The 16591-nt window shown below is 44.0% G+C and overlaps 1 protein-coding gene across 1 annotated transcript in view; it reads left to right on the top strand.

The window, feature by feature from the left end:
• Nucleotides 1–16591, top strand: part of LOC136631697 (mucin-like protein) — an 87005-nt gene that overhangs the window by 9713 nt on the left and 60701 nt on the right. The window contains exons 5-12 of the mRNA XM_066606016.1: nucleotides 677–795; nucleotides 1375–1596; nucleotides 10083–10256; nucleotides 13476–13595; nucleotides 13691–13896; nucleotides 14046–14115; nucleotides 14529–14696; nucleotides 14816–14929. Of these exons, the coding sequence (XP_066462113.1) occupies nucleotides 677–795; nucleotides 1375–1596; nucleotides 10083–10256; nucleotides 13476–13595; nucleotides 13691–13896; nucleotides 14046–14115; nucleotides 14529–14696; nucleotides 14816–14929 (1193 nt within the window). The remainder of the gene's footprint in view (nucleotides 1–676; nucleotides 796–1374; nucleotides 1597–10082; nucleotides 10257–13475; nucleotides 13596–13690; nucleotides 13897–14045; nucleotides 14116–14528; nucleotides 14697–14815; nucleotides 14930–16591) is intronic.

A 16591-nucleotide genomic window follows, 5' to 3' on the forward strand; every position in this document is an offset into this window, starting at 1 on the left:
TATATGTACAGCTGATATAAGATATACATCTACTGTAAATAATGATATACCAGGGTATACCAGCATGGTCGATATCACTACATACAGGATGTATAGTTTATACCAGTAGTACATATATAATTATATACAGGAGATAGCGTGTTATACCAGTATGCTCCATATTGCGACCCCTAGTGGTACGCCAGCAATGGACCATGGCTTGCTCTGCTGTGGTCACTGAGCTTAGAAACTCATGAGCTTTTCTGTACTGCAGCCACACCCACCCAGGTGATTAATTATATATATATATATATAATGTTTATATGAACACACACATATATATGCGTGCATGTGTGTATATACATGTATATGTATATATAATCTGTCACAAATATTCTGAAAATAACTAGCTGTTTCTGTGAATAATGGGAATACTAGTAAACAGGCTATATTTATATTAATCTAATAAATACCTTGGTGTTACAGCTAATTATTCACAAAATATGTCTACGTGATTCAGGCAGCAATATTAGTGTCAATGTAGATATTGCAAGTAATTTTATTTGACCCAAAACAAGTTTTAGGATATTCCTTGTATAATGCAAAAACTCAAATGTACAGTTATCACATGGTGTTATATTACCTGGGACATTATCACTATGGCTATAATAATTGTTTCTTATGTCTTTGGCTTTAGTGGGGAGCCTTCATACAGACCAACTCATGCTAATTTTCCAGCATACAATGACCCACAAACTGACTCTTTTGATATCCCGAAAAGATATACTCCAGATCAATACATAGGACAGAATACAAGTGAGTTCATTTCTTTAAAATGAATGTACTTTCAGATGAGTTTTCAGAATAAGCTGCCCCGTGTGCCCTGAAAAGTAGCATAATTTCTGGTCATTCTGTGACCTGTTATATGATTTATATCTTGCATTTATCACAGCATTCCCCCTCTGCAGGCTGTGCCTGTAACTTTCAGTTTTCTTCCCCTTCCCTCTGCTGTCTATAGACGTTTATGGACAGCATAGACTGTACCTTTTTACACTTATTGAATATTTGTAAGATTTTTTGACAGGGATTCTCTAAGAACCAATAAGAAATCTTGGCATGGTCCATCACATGTCATACTGTGAAGGTACAATTATTTCTAGAGGAAAATATGGTGCCACATGAAGGCAGTGTATGCTGTTACATGGAGTGCAATATAGTTGCATACAGTGGACAGGACTGAACTCTATGCACATTGAATTGTGTCTTTTATATATACTTTCTCAAACTGCTTTATATAAATATACATTCACAAAGTATATATCCGGTAGCTGTCCTGTCTGCATTTATAATTCTATCTAAAAACATATTTTCATATCTTGGTTTTTCTTATGGCAGAGAAAGCAGGTTATTGGGCTTATCGCCTGGAATACAACACAGCCGCCACAACAAACTATAGGCAGAAATGTTTGAATTGGTATTACAAAGACATGGATGTGTATCCATACTGGATGTATCACACTCGGCCATGCCCTTGCTCTTACAATCAAGCTACATTTGATACTTCTTATACATCAGCACATCGTCTAAGTTATTACGGCTTTCCAGAGAAAAGTACAGGTCAGTCCTTATATTACTAAGTACATTTTATCATATATGTATGTATAAAGAAGAACTGCAAGTCATATGATGAAAAGCACAGTTTTTTTAAACTGACCAAAACTTTAAATGAACCTCGCATTTTTGTCTATTCAAGATAAAATACTTCTACAGGACATAACTGCTCATATAAAATGTACATGTTGCTACAAACTGTAAAAATGTATGTAAATTGTAATTTAAGTGTGAAATCTTATCAAACACACAGTATAGCATTGGTTTAACCCCTTCTGGTTACATCTCTCTTTTTTCTTTCTTTGAGGTTTTTCATCACTACCTTTCAAGAGCCATATCTTGTTTTTAATTTTCTGTATCTATCATTGTATGAGGGACAAGTTGCATTATTTAATGGTACCATATAATGTATTGAAAAACATTTAAAATTTTCGAGTGAGGTGGAATGAAAAAACCCACAATTCTGCTATTGCTTTTCGGCTTTGTTTTTATGGTGATCAGTGACCACCAGTAAAAACAACAATTTCACTTTATTATCAGTACAGCAATACTAATAGTATATAGCTTTTATTTTGTTTTACCACATATAGGCCTCGTTCAGACAAGTGTCTTTTTTGCGCACAAATAGCCACGCAAAAAAATCATCAAAGCCAAAGGCGCGATGTACCGTATATACCGGCGTATAAGACGACTTTTGAACCCCGAAAAATCTGCTCTGCAGTCGGGGGTCGTCTTATGCGCCGGTAATACAAAAAAAAAAAAGTGTAAAAAAAAAAAATTTTATTACTCACCTCCCCCGGCGTCCTGTCGCGCTCCGGCAGGATGTCGCTCGCTCCGGCAGGCTGTCGCTCGCTCCTCGTCCCCGCCGCAGCATAGCTTTCTGAATGCGGGGCTTGAAATCCCCGCTTCCAGAAAGCTAATACACACGCCGGCAGCCATGACAGCATTGAATGGCTGTGATTGGCTAAGGCACACGTGGCTTCAGCCAATCACACTATTCAATGACATCATTGAATGGCTGTGATTGGCTGAAGGCGCACGTGTTAGCAATCACACCCATTCAATGATGTCATTGAATAGTGTGATTGGCTGAAGCCACGTGTGCTTTAGCCAATCACAGCCATTCAATGATGTCATGGCTGCCGGCGTGTGTATTAGCTTTCTGGAAGCGGGGATTTCAAGCCCCACATTCAGAAAGCTATGCTGCGGCGGGGACGAGGAGCGAGCGACAGCCTGCCGGAGCGAGCGACATCCTGCCGGAGCGCGACAGGACGCCGGGGGAAGGTGAGTAATAAAATTTTTTTTTTTTCTCCACTGAATACCGGCGTATAAGGTGACAGTTGGGGGGTCGTCTTATACGCCCCGTCGCCTTATACGCCGGTATATACGGTATATCCATGCATAATTTGCTGGTTTACACAATCCGTGGTCCATGCTGCGTGTTAATCCAGCTCCCATAGGAGTCAATAGGAACTCCTGTACAACACTCACCAAAGATAGGTCAGGTCCTATCTTTTCACGCAGCCCACACCTTAGATGCGTGCATTGTAGCCACGCATGTCCTATCTTTTACAGGTGCGAGTATTTTGGGTGTCTAAAAATCGTTCATGTAAACGCTGCAATAGGAAACCATTGGTTCTAATAGACACAATCTTTTTGCGTGGCTATTTGTGCACAAAAAGAAGCTCATCTGAACGAGGCCTTAAAAAAATAATTTAAAAAAAGCTTATTAAAAAAATATGCTAACATATTTGGAGCCTCAAAGGTTTTTTAGTTTTTCTTTGGCTCGTTTTTTACTGGTTGAGCTGTAGTTTTTATGGATTAAGTATTGCATGTGACTTTTTGGTCAGTTTTTGGTTTTCCCACTTCCAGCTATTGATGACGAAGTCCTTAAGACAGGTTATCAATAACAGATCGGCAGGGATACGTGTCTTGTGAGCCCTGGTGATCAGTTGTTCCCCCAGGCTGGTGCCTGTGTGAATGGAGATGTTTTTCTGCTAGAAGCATACAGCTTCATGCATTGCACAGTAGCCCTGGTTGTATTGCTGAAGTACCAGCAGCGACCACTGCGCAATTTACAAAGCTGTCTGCCTCTGGCAGAAAAACAGCTGCTTGCACAGGTACTGACCCTGGGAAACAGCTGAACCCTGGGAGTCCCAAACCGCAGATCTCTGCTGATCTGCTATTGATGACCTATCTTGAAGATAGGTCATCAATAGCTAGAAGTGACACAACATTTTTTTTTCAAATCCAAAGTTTTATTCAGTTTTAACATAAGGTACATATAAAGTACAGACAGACATGTCCAGAGTATACAACTCCTGGCTAATTAGCAGGCGAGATTCACGGCGAATAGCAATGTTTCAGTTTAGCTCTTTATACAACTGTATGTTCATGTCTGGACAGACGAAAATACATACAATGACTTACGTATGGGGGGGGGGGGGAGAGGGGGTCCGGGTAAAGTAGGGTGGGTAGGGGGGGGGGGTTGTGGTATGACTTGTGCGAGCATTCTCTCTCCAAGGGGGGTCCTCTCAAGATAAACCTAAAGAGAGAGTTCGACCTCCGTCTTTCCTCCTGTGGGGGGTTAGAGGGGGAGCTCCGAGCGAATTCTACGCCAAGGGCCCCAAGTCTCAATAAATTTTTCATGTACGCCTTTTGACCAACTGGATAGTTCCTCCAGGTTGTAGGTCCGGTCCATTCTGTCCCTCCACTGTGCAAAGAGTGGGGGGGACTTCTGCAGCCACAGGGGGGGGATAAGTGCCTTGGCCCCGTCGATCGCGTGTGCCAATAGTCTGTGCCTAAGAGGACTAAAGTCACCCGAGGGCTTCCACAAAAACATCACCTCTGGAGTTAGTGTAAAGTTGGGTAGAGTTCTTTTAAGCGATTCTGCTATTTTTTGCCAGAAGGTAGACAGGAGTGGGCAGGACCACCAAATATGCAGGTAAGAACCTGTGCCATTCTCACGTCTCCAGCATTTGTCTGTGGATGCAAGCTTGTGGTCTGCCAGCCACTGCGGAGTCCTGTACCAGCGAACTAAGAGCTTGTAGTGAGCTTCTTGATTAATAACGCATGAAGATAGTCCAAATGCGAACCTTAAGATTAGTTGAGTATCGGTGGAGGAGAGGGTTATATTTAGCTCCTTCTCCCAAGAGCAGAGGAACGCCGGCTTAAAGGTTGAGGAGGGCGGGAAGCAAAACCTGCGAAGGCATGCGATTTTTCTGGAAGATGGGCTACCCGCCCCCAGCGCCTTCTCGAAGGCTGTGAGGGGCCTTGTGGATATGAAGGTCTTCCTAAAATCCTTAAATACACCTTCAATTTGGGCCTGTTGGAGGAAGGGCAGTGGCTGGCCGGGCAGTAAAGAATCCACTATCTCCCTGGGGTTCAGGTGGATCCGCGATTGCAACTCACTCAGAGGTTTGCTGCCAAATTTTTGCCAGAGCCTGACAGTACAGGGGTCCGACGGGAGGCCCATAAGGCTGGGTAGAGAGCATAATGGGGAAACCGGAGAGGGTGTCGGAGCCAATATCTCTGCGAAAGAGTCCCAGGCCCTGCAAGGTCCCCTCAGGAGCATATTATATTTCGTGTTTCTGTAGGCGGCTTTTTTGGGGAACCACAAGGTATCCAACAAAGAGGGACCGTACATGGCAGTGAGCATCCGAAACAGAAGAGGGTCTCCCGATGGCATGGTCAGTCTCGACCAGTAGCTAATGTGAGACGCAATATAGAAGTCAGAGATGCTCGGCAGGCCCATTCCTCCCTCCTCCTTATCATAAGGCTGTAGGGCAATCTGGAGCTCTTTTGTCTCCAAATAAACTTCGAGATCATCTTGCGGAGAGTGTTGAAAAAATTTGTTGGGAGCTGGATCGGTAAAGATCGGATCTGGTAGAGAATTATTGGGAATATATAGGATTTTATTATATTTTTCCTCCCAAACCAGGAAATATAGGGGAGATCGTAATTATGTAGTAAAGTTTTGATTTTGGTAATTAGTGGGGGGAAGTTGGCTGTGAAGAGATCGTCTATCCTCCTTGTCAACTTCACTCCCAGAAAGTCTATTGCAGTATTGGACCAGGAGAACGGGGAGTCAGACATCAGGCTCGCACAGCGGGCCCTTGGGATTGAAACATTGAGGACCGTTGATTTGTTAAAATTTATTTTGAAGTTCGAGAGAGACCCAAAGTGTTCCAAACAAGCAGTGAGTCTGGGGAGTCCCGTTTCAGGGTTAGTAATTAGAAATATGATGTCGTCCGCAAAGGCGGCTGTGGATAGGGTACAGTCTCCTGCTGTTAGTCCCCGTATCTCCTGGTCCAGCCTAACATATTGGAGAAGGGGCTCCAGGGCCAGAATGAACAAGGTGGGGGACAAAGGGCAACCCTGGCGAGTGCCATTTTTTATTTCAAAGGGGGGGGAGAGGATATTATTTATTTTCAGTCGGGCGAAGGGCTCGGCATACAGGGAGAAGATGGCCGCGACAAAGGAGGGAAGTTAAAGTGGAGTAAGACAGATTTCATATATTGCCAATCTACTCTGTCAAAAGCCTTTTCGGCGTCAGTGCTCACCAACGCGAGAGGGATTCTTTTTTCATGGGCATAGTGCATTGCGTGTAGGACGCAAACGCAATTGTCCCTCCCCTCCCTCCCCTTCACAAAACCGGCCTGTTCCCTATCAACCAGGTCAGGAATGTGCCCTTCCATGCGTTTGGCGAGAAGCTTAGCCCATAATTTAGCATCCAGATTAATGAGGGAGATGGGTCTGTAGCTGCCGCACATCTCTGAGTCCTTATTCTCTTTCAAAATTAAAGTGATGTGGGCCTCTTGAGTCTGTCTCGGAAGTCCACCGCCATTCAGGAGCGCATTGAACATTTCTGTGAGGCGCGGCACTAGCGTGCTGCGAAAAACTTTATAGTATGTGAGGGGGAGGCCGTCCGGACCTGGGCTCTTTCCCGAGGGAGAGGAGTTTATCACCTCTTCAACCTCTGTTTCCGTTACTGGGGCCAGAAGTTGATTGGCTGTCTCCGAATCTAGTTTAGGGAGGGATAGCTTTTTTAAAAAGTCCTTTATTTGTTTGTTAAAGTCGTTTGTTTCGTTTTGGTCTAATTGCGGGCGTAAGTTATAGAGTTGGGAGTAAAAGTGTTGGAATTCGGCTGCAATATCGGCGGAGGAAGTGGCTCGGGTGCCTGAGTGGGTTTTTATTGAGTCAATTTGATTTTTGGTGCGGGCCTTCTTGATCATGGCTGTCATATATTTGCTGCCTCTATTATCCTGGACGAAGGCTATATGCTTGAGATATAGGCATCTTTTATTAAATCTTGTTTCTAAACAGAGATTTAGTTCCTTTCTGATAGCAGAGAGTTTGGAGAGGTTTTCCTTGCTAGCAGAGAGTTTGGTAGTGTATTCTAACTTTGCGATCTGCTTCAGTAGTTCGTCTATATCTTTTTGTTGGCTTTTCTTTTTTCTAGAACCGAGGGCTATCAACACTCCTCTAATAAAGGCCTTATGCGTTTCCCACACCACTGGGGCCGACTGGTCGCCGCCCCCGTTAAGCTCGAAGAATTCCTTTAGTTGGTTGGAAATCGCATCTTTATCCTCAGCGGAGTCTAAGAGGGAGGTGTTCAACCTCCATCTCCACTCCCGGGGGGTGCAGCAGAGAGGTCTTAGGTCCACGTGTAACGGCGCATGGTCGGACACCGTGGTGGGGGCAATAGAGGAGTCCCTTAGCAGGGGGAGAAAATAGGAAGCTATGAAAATATAGTCCAGCCTCTGGAAGGAGGCGTGAACATGTGAGAAATAGGTGTAGTCTTTGGCGGAGGGTGAGCATTGGCGCCACGCATCCACCAGACCCATCTCCGAGAGGCATCGCTGCAGGCGTCTCAATTTAGAGTGCGATATTTGGGAGCGACCCACTGATGAGTCGAGCAAGGGGTTTAAAGTGAGATTCAGGTCCCCTCCCAAAATAATGGGCCCAACTGCGAATTCCCTAAGGATCTCCAACTGCCCCACCAGCCACGCCACTTGGTTGGAATTTGGAGTGTATAGATTGGCCAGGGTAATCTGGAAGTTATTTAGGCGTCCTCTTAGAAAAATAGCTCTACCCTCTCCATCAGTGTGTTGTGCCTCGCACTTAAATGTGGAGGACCTGTGAAATAAAATGGAAACTCCTTTAGAAGCTGATGTCGGGTGGGGGTTGTGGAAGCCCTGTGGGAACTGTCTGCCCGGCAAAGATAGGCACTTACCCTCCTTGTAGTGGGTCTCTTGTAGGAAGGCGATCTTGGTCCCGTATTTTTTCAGAAGTTGTGCTACATTGTGCCTTTTAAAGGGAGAATTGAGCCCTCTCACGTTGAACGAGGAAAGGCGGAAGCGGTCGTCTCCAGCAGGTGGCGGAGGAGGCATCGAAGGTCCCAGAGGCGTGCTGTTGTAAGGGAAATCAGAATGTTCAGCACAACAAAATGCACTTTATCAGTGGGGTGGAAAAGGGAAGCCGAAGGGAGAAGAGTTAGGAACAAACACTAAGGGAGAGCGGGAGACACAAAGGGGATACTTACACTGCAATGAAAAGCTAGGTATTAAAGTTGTAAAAGACCAATTTGTCCTGAGACGGTCAGAGGGGGTGGTGTGCAGGACGGCGTCCACCACTGCAGTGGTTACTGGGGCTCACAAGCTCACCAGATGGAAGCCGGGATGCACTAAACCTGCCCTGGACGACTCCTAAGGGCCATTTTAACGTTAACAGCAAAAACATGTCTAAGAGATATGACATAGATAAGTTGGTAGGACGGGAGGAAAGAGTAGAGGCATCACAGGTGGAAGAACAACATAATAATCAAAGACTGATGGACCCATGAGTCCGCGGGGGGTCGACCAACGGAACGGCGATACTTCCGAACGATGGAAGGTATAAGCGGGAGCTGGGCCCAAAGTTCGCCTTTAACCCGGCGTGGAACTGGACTCAATCAAGCCAACAGTGGTACAAAAGCTCCGGTTCCGTAGACCGAGGCTGGATAAGGAAAATTTCTTGCCCCGACAACGGGCGGGCTGGTATTGTTCCTCATTCTCCCGCTGGGGTGGGGTCTCGGCTCTTTTTCTTCTTGCTCCTGGGTGATTTGGCCGGCGGGGCTACACTCCAATCTGTAAGAGATGGTAGGTTTGTGAATTTTGGTAGCTCCGGAAGAGGGAGCCAGCAAGGAAGGTCCAACGGCTCCATCTCGAGAAACTGCCAGCATGCCTGGAGGTCCTCCGGATCACGGATATTCAGCCTACGACCCTTGTGAGATATGCCCAAACCGAAGGGGAACAGCCAGGCATATTTAATCCCCTTTTCTCTCAGGGCGTCTAAGAGCGGGCGGAACAGGCGGCGCTTTGCCAGAGTAGACAGGGCCAGATCCTGAAAAATCTGTAGCGGAGCCTCAGAGTATTTCAGATCTCTGTGGTTTCTGGCCGCCCTCAAGATAGCGAAAGCGTCCTGGAAGGAGAGGACTTTACAGATGACGTCCCGTGGGGGATCTGTGGTAGCCGGGAGGGGTCTAAGGGCTCTATGCACCCTTTCGATCACAATGGGGGCTGCCCTCTCTGCACCGAGAAGAAGTGCAAAAATTTCTTTAGTCACCTTGTGAAGGCAGTCCGCCGCTCACGACTCCGGCAGCCCCTTGATGCGTACGTTAGAGCGTCTATTCCTATTCTCTAAGTCCTCCTGCATCAAGAGGGCTTTGTTAATCTGGTTCTGGTGTTCCTGCAGGGTGCGTGCAACTTCTGTGGCGTGTGTAATGATGGCGGATGAAGAAGTCTCCAGATCTTCTACTCGCCTGCCCAGAAGCTTAATATCCTCCTTTATTTCTCCCAGTTCTGTCATAATAGGACTAAGGTCTCTCATGAAGCCCTTAGACACTGCTTCACTATCTTCACTGTCCGAGGCAGCTCCCTCCTCCCCCTCCTTACTGTGAGCTGCAGCCGATAGCTGAGTCGGCGCCATCTTGGCTGGGAACAGCGGGGAACGATAGCTCTTCTCCTTCAGGTACCTCTGCATATCGGACTGCCCTCTGCTCACCCGCGGAGTCCCTGAGGGTTCCGTGCCTCTTTCCTTCCCGGTCCTCCTCATTTCTGCGCTGTTAGTAGCTGCTGAGGGTCCTGTGCTGGAGTCTTGCCGCGGGAGCAGTGGGTTCACACGGCCATTCTCCTCAGCGGTCAGGCTCCGCCCTCAAGTGACACAACATTTAAAAGTAGAAGTGATGGTATCAAATGCCATTAAAATGTAAATAATGATTTACAGATGTAGCAAAGTTTAACCTGACTGGTTAACTTTTAGTGTTAAGTTATCTTATCATAAGCCTTTTAAAACCTATTGTTATTTTATCCCAACACGATAAAACCCATTGTAAAACAATTGAAAAGGCTAATAAACTGTGGCACAGAAAGTTATTTTAATGTGTTGAGTCATGTTAAATTTTGCTGCATCTGTATGTTTCACTAAATAGTTTGATTTTTTTGCTCTCTCAGATTTGTATACTTCATACAACACTTTTCAGACCGCATTTTCAACATGGTATGGAGGAGGCACAAGATGTTACTACAATTATTGGGGCAGTTTGTCCTATGGAGAGAAAGAAAGATATTTACCAACACCATGGGAGTATAGAAACAACTTACAGGCACAAAGAAAGCAGTACAAAGGTAATAATAATATAATACACATTGATGGAAATGAATCATAGAATGTTAGCGCTGAAAGTGACCTCTAGGATCATCTGGTCCAACCCCCTGCTCAGTGCAGGATTCACTTAATCATCCCAGACAGATATTTGTCCAGCCTTTGAACACTTCCATTGAAGAACTCACCACCTCCCATGGTAACCTGTTTCACTCATTGATCACCCTCACTGTCAGTTTTTTTCCAATATCTAATTTGTGTCACCTCCCTTTCAGTTTCATCCCATTGCTTCTAGTCTTTCCTTGTGCAAATGAGAAAAGGGCTGATCCCTCTGCACTGTGACAGCCCTTCAGATATTTGTAGACAGCTATTAAGTCTCCTCTCAGCTCTTTTTTTTTGCAAGCTAAACATTCCCAGATCCTTTAATCATTCCTCATAGGACATGATTTGCAGACAGCTCACCATCTTGGTAACTCTTCTCTGAACTTGCTCCAGTTTGTCTATGTCTTTCTTAAAGTGGGGTACCCAGAACTGGGCACAGTATTCCAGATGAGGTCTGACTAAGGAAGAGTAGAGGAAGGAAGAGTTATGCTTCTCTTAATACATCCCAGAACTGTGTTTGCATTTTTGGCTGCTGCATCACATTGTTGTCTCATGTTCAGTCTATGATCTATTAGTATACAGATGTCTTTTTCACATGTGCTGCTTCTTAGCCCAATTCCTCCCATTCTGTATGTGCTTTTTTTCATTTTTCTTGCCCAGATGTAGGACTTTGCATTTAAATACCATTCTGTTAGTCGCCGCCCCCTGTTTAAGCTTTTCTAGATTTTTTTGAATACTCTCTCTCTTTTCTAGCGTTAGCTATCCCTCCTAGCCTTGTGTCATCGGCAAATTTGATCAGTTTCCCATCTATTCCCTCCACCAGATCATTTATAAAAATGTTGAACAACACTGGGCCTTGGACAGAGCCTTGTGATACCCCACTTGATATATTCTTTCACTTGGATGTGCAATCATTTATGACCACTCTTTAAGTACTATCACTCAGCCAGTTGTGAATCCACCTCGTGAATCCCATATTTGGTCATTTTTTCAATAACTATAGTATGAGAAACATTGTCAAATGCTTTACTAAAGTCAAGATATACTATATCCACCCCATTTCCCTGATCAACCCAGTTGGTGATTGTGTCATAGAAAGAAATTAGATTCATCTGGCATGATTTATTTGTTACAAACCCATACTGGCTCTGGTTAATTACTCCATTTTTATCCAAGTACTTGCATACATGTTGCTTAATAATTTGTTCAAAGATCTTTCCCGGTATAGAAGTCAGGCTCACAGGCCTGTAGTTTCCTAGATCCACCTTTTTCCTTTTTTTTGAAGGTAGTAACAACATTTTCCCTTTTCCAATCTTCTGGGACTTCTCTTGTTCTCCAGGAATTTCAAAGATTATGGCGAGTGGTTCAGCAATTACCTTTTCTGCTTCCTTTAGTATCCTAGGATGTAATTCATCTGGGCTTGAGACTTAAATTCATTTAAGTTAGCTGAGTGTTCCCTCACCATCTCTCTGCTTATAGAGAGCCTGCATTCTTTTATTCGCCCAATAGCACTGGGATGATCAGTTGATGTTACATATACTTTCTGAGAGAAAACAGATACAAAATAGGAATTTAAAAGTTCAGCCTTCTCAACTAATTCACCATTTTCATTTTGTAAGCATCCAATAGCATCTTTGACTTTTCTTTTGCTTTTGACATACCCCCCAAATCCTTTTTTATTGCTTTTGGCCTTTATTGCAAGCCTCAATTCATTATTAGCTTTAGCTTTTCTGACACTTGCCCTACAGTTTCTGCAGACCACATTATATTTTTCTTTAGATATTCCTAAATGAATTATGTCTTTGACTCTAAGGCCTTAGTCACACGGGCGTTTTTTCACGCGATTTGCGGATCGCATGACGGATGCGCATCCGCAAATCGCGTGACCGGTGCGCGCAAATCGCCCGAAAATCTGCTCCTAGCCGCGTTTCATTAGAAACAGGCCGGAGCTGTCCAGCGCATTGCATTCAATGGAGACGGCAATAGAGCCGGCTCCATTTAAAGCAATGCGCTGCGGGCGAGCCCGGGATGAATTGTCGGGAAGGGCTTAAATATGTAAGCCCTTCCCTGCAATTCATCCTAAAATGTGTAAAAATAAAAAATATATATATATACTCACCTTCTCCCGGCAGCCGGAGCTCCGCGCGGCCGTCCTGCAGTGGGTGTGAAGGGGGTGTGAGTCAGACCTGCCCCCTGATTGGCTCAGCGCTGAGCCAATCAGAGGCATGTCTCACTCACACCCATTCATGAATTCATGAATGGATGTGAGTCAGACCTGCCCCTGATTGGCTCAGCGCTGAGAGGCAGCAGTCACTCAACCATTCATGAATTCATGAATGGGTGTGTGAGTGAAACCTGCCTCTGATTGGTCAGGGCTGTGACCAATCAGAGGCAGACCATTCAGCAGGCGGGGATTTTAAAGCCCCGCCGGCTGAATAGTGCCGAGAAGCAGTTCAGGAGAACTGACAGCGGCGGCGGCTGGACTCCGGCTGCAGCGGAAAGGTGAGTATACAATTTTTTTTTATTTTAACACATTTTAGGATGAATTGCAGGGAAGGGCTTATATATTTAAGCCCTTCCCGACAATTCACCCCGCGCACGCCGGCAGCCCATTGCTTTCAATGGAGCGGCTGTATTGCCGGCTCCATTGAATTCAATGGGCAAACATCGTTCTTCTCTGTCACAGCTGTTACAGCTGTGGCAGAGAAGAATGATTTATCTTCTATATGTTCTCAATGGGGTCGGCACTGCTGCCGCCGGCCCCATTGAGCGCATATAGAGAAGAGAACAGGAATCGCAGATCGCAGATAGGTGCGATCTGCGATTTCTGTTCTATAATTTATCGGACGAGCGCATAAAAAGCGCTCATGTGTCCGATACCATTGCAAAGCAATGGTTTTATAAAATCGCCGGACGCATGCGCATGCGCAAATCACGGCTAAAAACGCCCGTCTGACTAAGCCCTAAAGCTTTTTGCTACTCACATAAGAAAGTTATGTTCTTTACAACATGATACATTTCTAGATTTTTAGCAGATCATTAAGATATAATGGCATATGGTATATCACTTTGACATATAATATGTTAAATTGTCAAAAAACAGAATGTTACGGTAAATTGTATTTATATTGTCCAAACAGAATATGAAGTTGATCCCTATAATAACTGCTGCAAATACTCTGGCTCTTCATCTCTATGTTCCTTATACCGGCAGAGAAGACCTTATGATTATTGCTCTGGATATATCCCACCTGGTCTTGGTGAGTATAAGTAGCATGAGGCTACCCAGCTGTCAATCTGTTATTTTTGAAACTTTTTCTAAAGATAAACTGAATACATTAATGTTTTTACATAGGCTCCTTATTTGGTGACCCCCACATCGACACAATAGATGGAGTAAAATATACATTCAATGGCTTGGGAGAGTTCATTTTGGCCAATGTCAAAGATGAGAATGACACAGTTATCTTCAGGCTTCAGGGGCGTACTGCTAGGGCTGGCAATGGCACACAGGCAACCAACTTTGTGGGCCTAGCTGCAATATTTCAAAATCAGACAACGGTAAAGTTGGCTTTTTTATGTACAGTATCCACTTATACAGTGTTTGCACGCTATGTGTTGTACAAAGTTGACAGGAAACAAAGTAAACATACTGTATCATAGTGACTGTATCACTCTACAACATTTTCATAACTTGTCTTTTTGTATAGATTGAGTGGATTCTTCAGAGAAGCAATTCAACTATTGTGAAACTCAATGGTACTGAATATACTTTACCAGGTAAGATAACATTCCACATTATTTATATTGACTGCAACTTTTTCCCAAATAAAATAGTTTTGTTTGATTTAAAAAAGTACAAAAGGAAAGCATTCAGAATATTCTTTTTCAGCTGCGTATATTAAGATTATCTTTTGCCTTGAGTGAAACTGTTACGTTTCTAAAGGGTGAAAATATGTCAGCCTCCAGCACGCCGCAGCAGAAACATGATTCTAGATATTTGTTTGCTGGGTTCAGCTAAGGACAATTGACCATTTTCTATAGTAGTATATCTTTAGAACAAAGATTTAGCTAAAGCATATCAAATACAACTTAGGGGTCCTATGATAAATGTCAAATAACATTGTTACATTTAGTATGTAAATCCTGCTTTCTGTGATTACACTTTGTTAACATACATTAAATCTTTCTAGACAATGTGACGTATATAAGCAAAATAACACTAGAGAAGACAAGCGGAGATGAAATACAGGCCGCATTCGATGGTGGGATCTCGATTACAGTTTCTGCTGACCAGGGAGCTTTGAACTTTATCACAATGTTCGATGTTACCTACAGGAACAGAACAGAAGGTCTCCTGGGTAAGATACCTTATCCTGCCAGTTCTTCAATTGTTACAGTGTATTTATGTACAGTATTGTAAATACGTTACCTTGTGCTCTGTAGTATATTGGCTTTAAAAATGTACATGATTTCACAGGAGTTTTCAATGACGATAAGACCGATGATCTGATGGCAGCAAATGGGACCAAACTGGAGTTTAATGGTGTGAAACTTCCCAATGAATCCCTGATATTTGAAATTGGAATGACATGTAAGTGGTTATCTGAATGTAATTTGTGTTCTTACAAAGGACCTAGTAGTTCTAAAATGAGCGACTTAATTCGTCACTTTTACCATTTTGTAGAGTAGCAGATTTGCTGCTACACAGAATAGAATGGGAGACTCACATGATAAATTCATCAAAAATGAAAATCAAATCTGGTGAATTAATTTGCTAACGCACCCTAACGATCAGCGAATCAGCAAAGCACAAATTGTAAAAATATGTTTGTCTCCAAATGGAGCTTGAACTTTACTTATTGAATATTTATAGGAATTAATCACCCATGTAATCTAATCTTGTTGTGTGTTTTATAGCCGAGATAGGGGAGATGGAAACAACTGCTTGTAAAGGGTTTATCTGCTAGAAGAGGGTTAAAGGGTATTTCAGGCTTCACTAATGACTCTCACGTGTGTCTTCTGAGTCAGTGTTTTTGTAAAACCTTTGTGGCTGCCTTGTTTACTGCAATCACATCTTCAATTAAGAAATTTTCATTAAAATTTCGATTTGTATGAAAAAACAATGAATACACATTATGCAAATACATTTTTAGAGAAATGTCCCATATTGGGTAACTGCAATCACATCTTCAATCAGGTTGGCTAGCTACACTGATCTCAGAGTACAAAACCTTGACTCATTTCTTCCCTCCTGCCTCATTACAGTAACGGCAAGGTCACATAATCAGTGAAGTTTTTTATTCTAGCCTGTAAGGGACACATGATTAGAATATGAAACGTCACTGATCCAGGTAATGTACAGTAGCAGCCAAGTCACATGACATGTTTGTCGAGCGGCAAAATGAAATATCTACTAATTAGAAAGCAATTAGTAAGTGGCCTAAATATGTGTAACTGATTTTAATACATTTTTAAAGACCGCATAACCCCTTTTAAAGTGGTTGTCCAAGACAATAAAAAAAAAAAATTCCCCATGCCCGAAAATAATAAACTCACCTTTCCTGGGTCCCCATATCTCCCTCACTGGCAGCTCAGTCCTCCATGCTGGATCTGTGTTTACAGGCTGCAGTCAGCTTGTCTTCGGCACGTCACAAACTGCTGCAGTTAATCAAAGACCTCAGCGCTCAAGCAAATACTTGGCACCCGTGAACCTCTTTTCACCCACTCTGTACCTTTTATATGGAGGCTCACACAGTTTTTCTTCTAATGAAATCTGTGAGAATACCACTAGCACAGTGATGGCGAACCTTTTAGAGACCAAGTGTCCAAACTGCAACCCAAAACCCATTTATTTATCGCAAAGTGCCAACACTTCAGGGGGTGGGGCTTATCACAACGTATGATTTCACCTCCGTCATTATAAAAAGGACAGGACCGCTTCAAAATAGACAGTGTGCAGCTTTTGACTTCTTTTTGGATGTGGAAATGCTGCGGAATTTGCCACGGTAATTACTGCCACGTGTAAACATACCACAGCGGTAACAGTGACACCCCACGGCGGCCCCAGCGGTAACAGGGACACCCCACGGTGGCCCCAGTGGTAACAGCGGCCCCAGCGCCCCTTCCCCACGGCGGCCCCAGCAGTAGCAGCTCCCCTTCCCCACGGCGGCCCCAGCAGTAACAGCGCCCGTTCCCCACGGCAGCCCCAGCGGTAACAGCGCCCCTTCCCCACGGCGGCCCCAGCGGTAACAGC

The sequence above is a fragment of the Eleutherodactylus coqui genome, chromosome 1 (assembly GCF_035609145.1).
Source record: "Eleutherodactylus coqui strain aEleCoq1 chromosome 1, aEleCoq1.hap1, whole genome shotgun sequence".
Taxonomy (NCBI): Eukaryota; Metazoa; Chordata; class Amphibia; order Anura; family Eleutherodactylidae; genus Eleutherodactylus; species Eleutherodactylus coqui.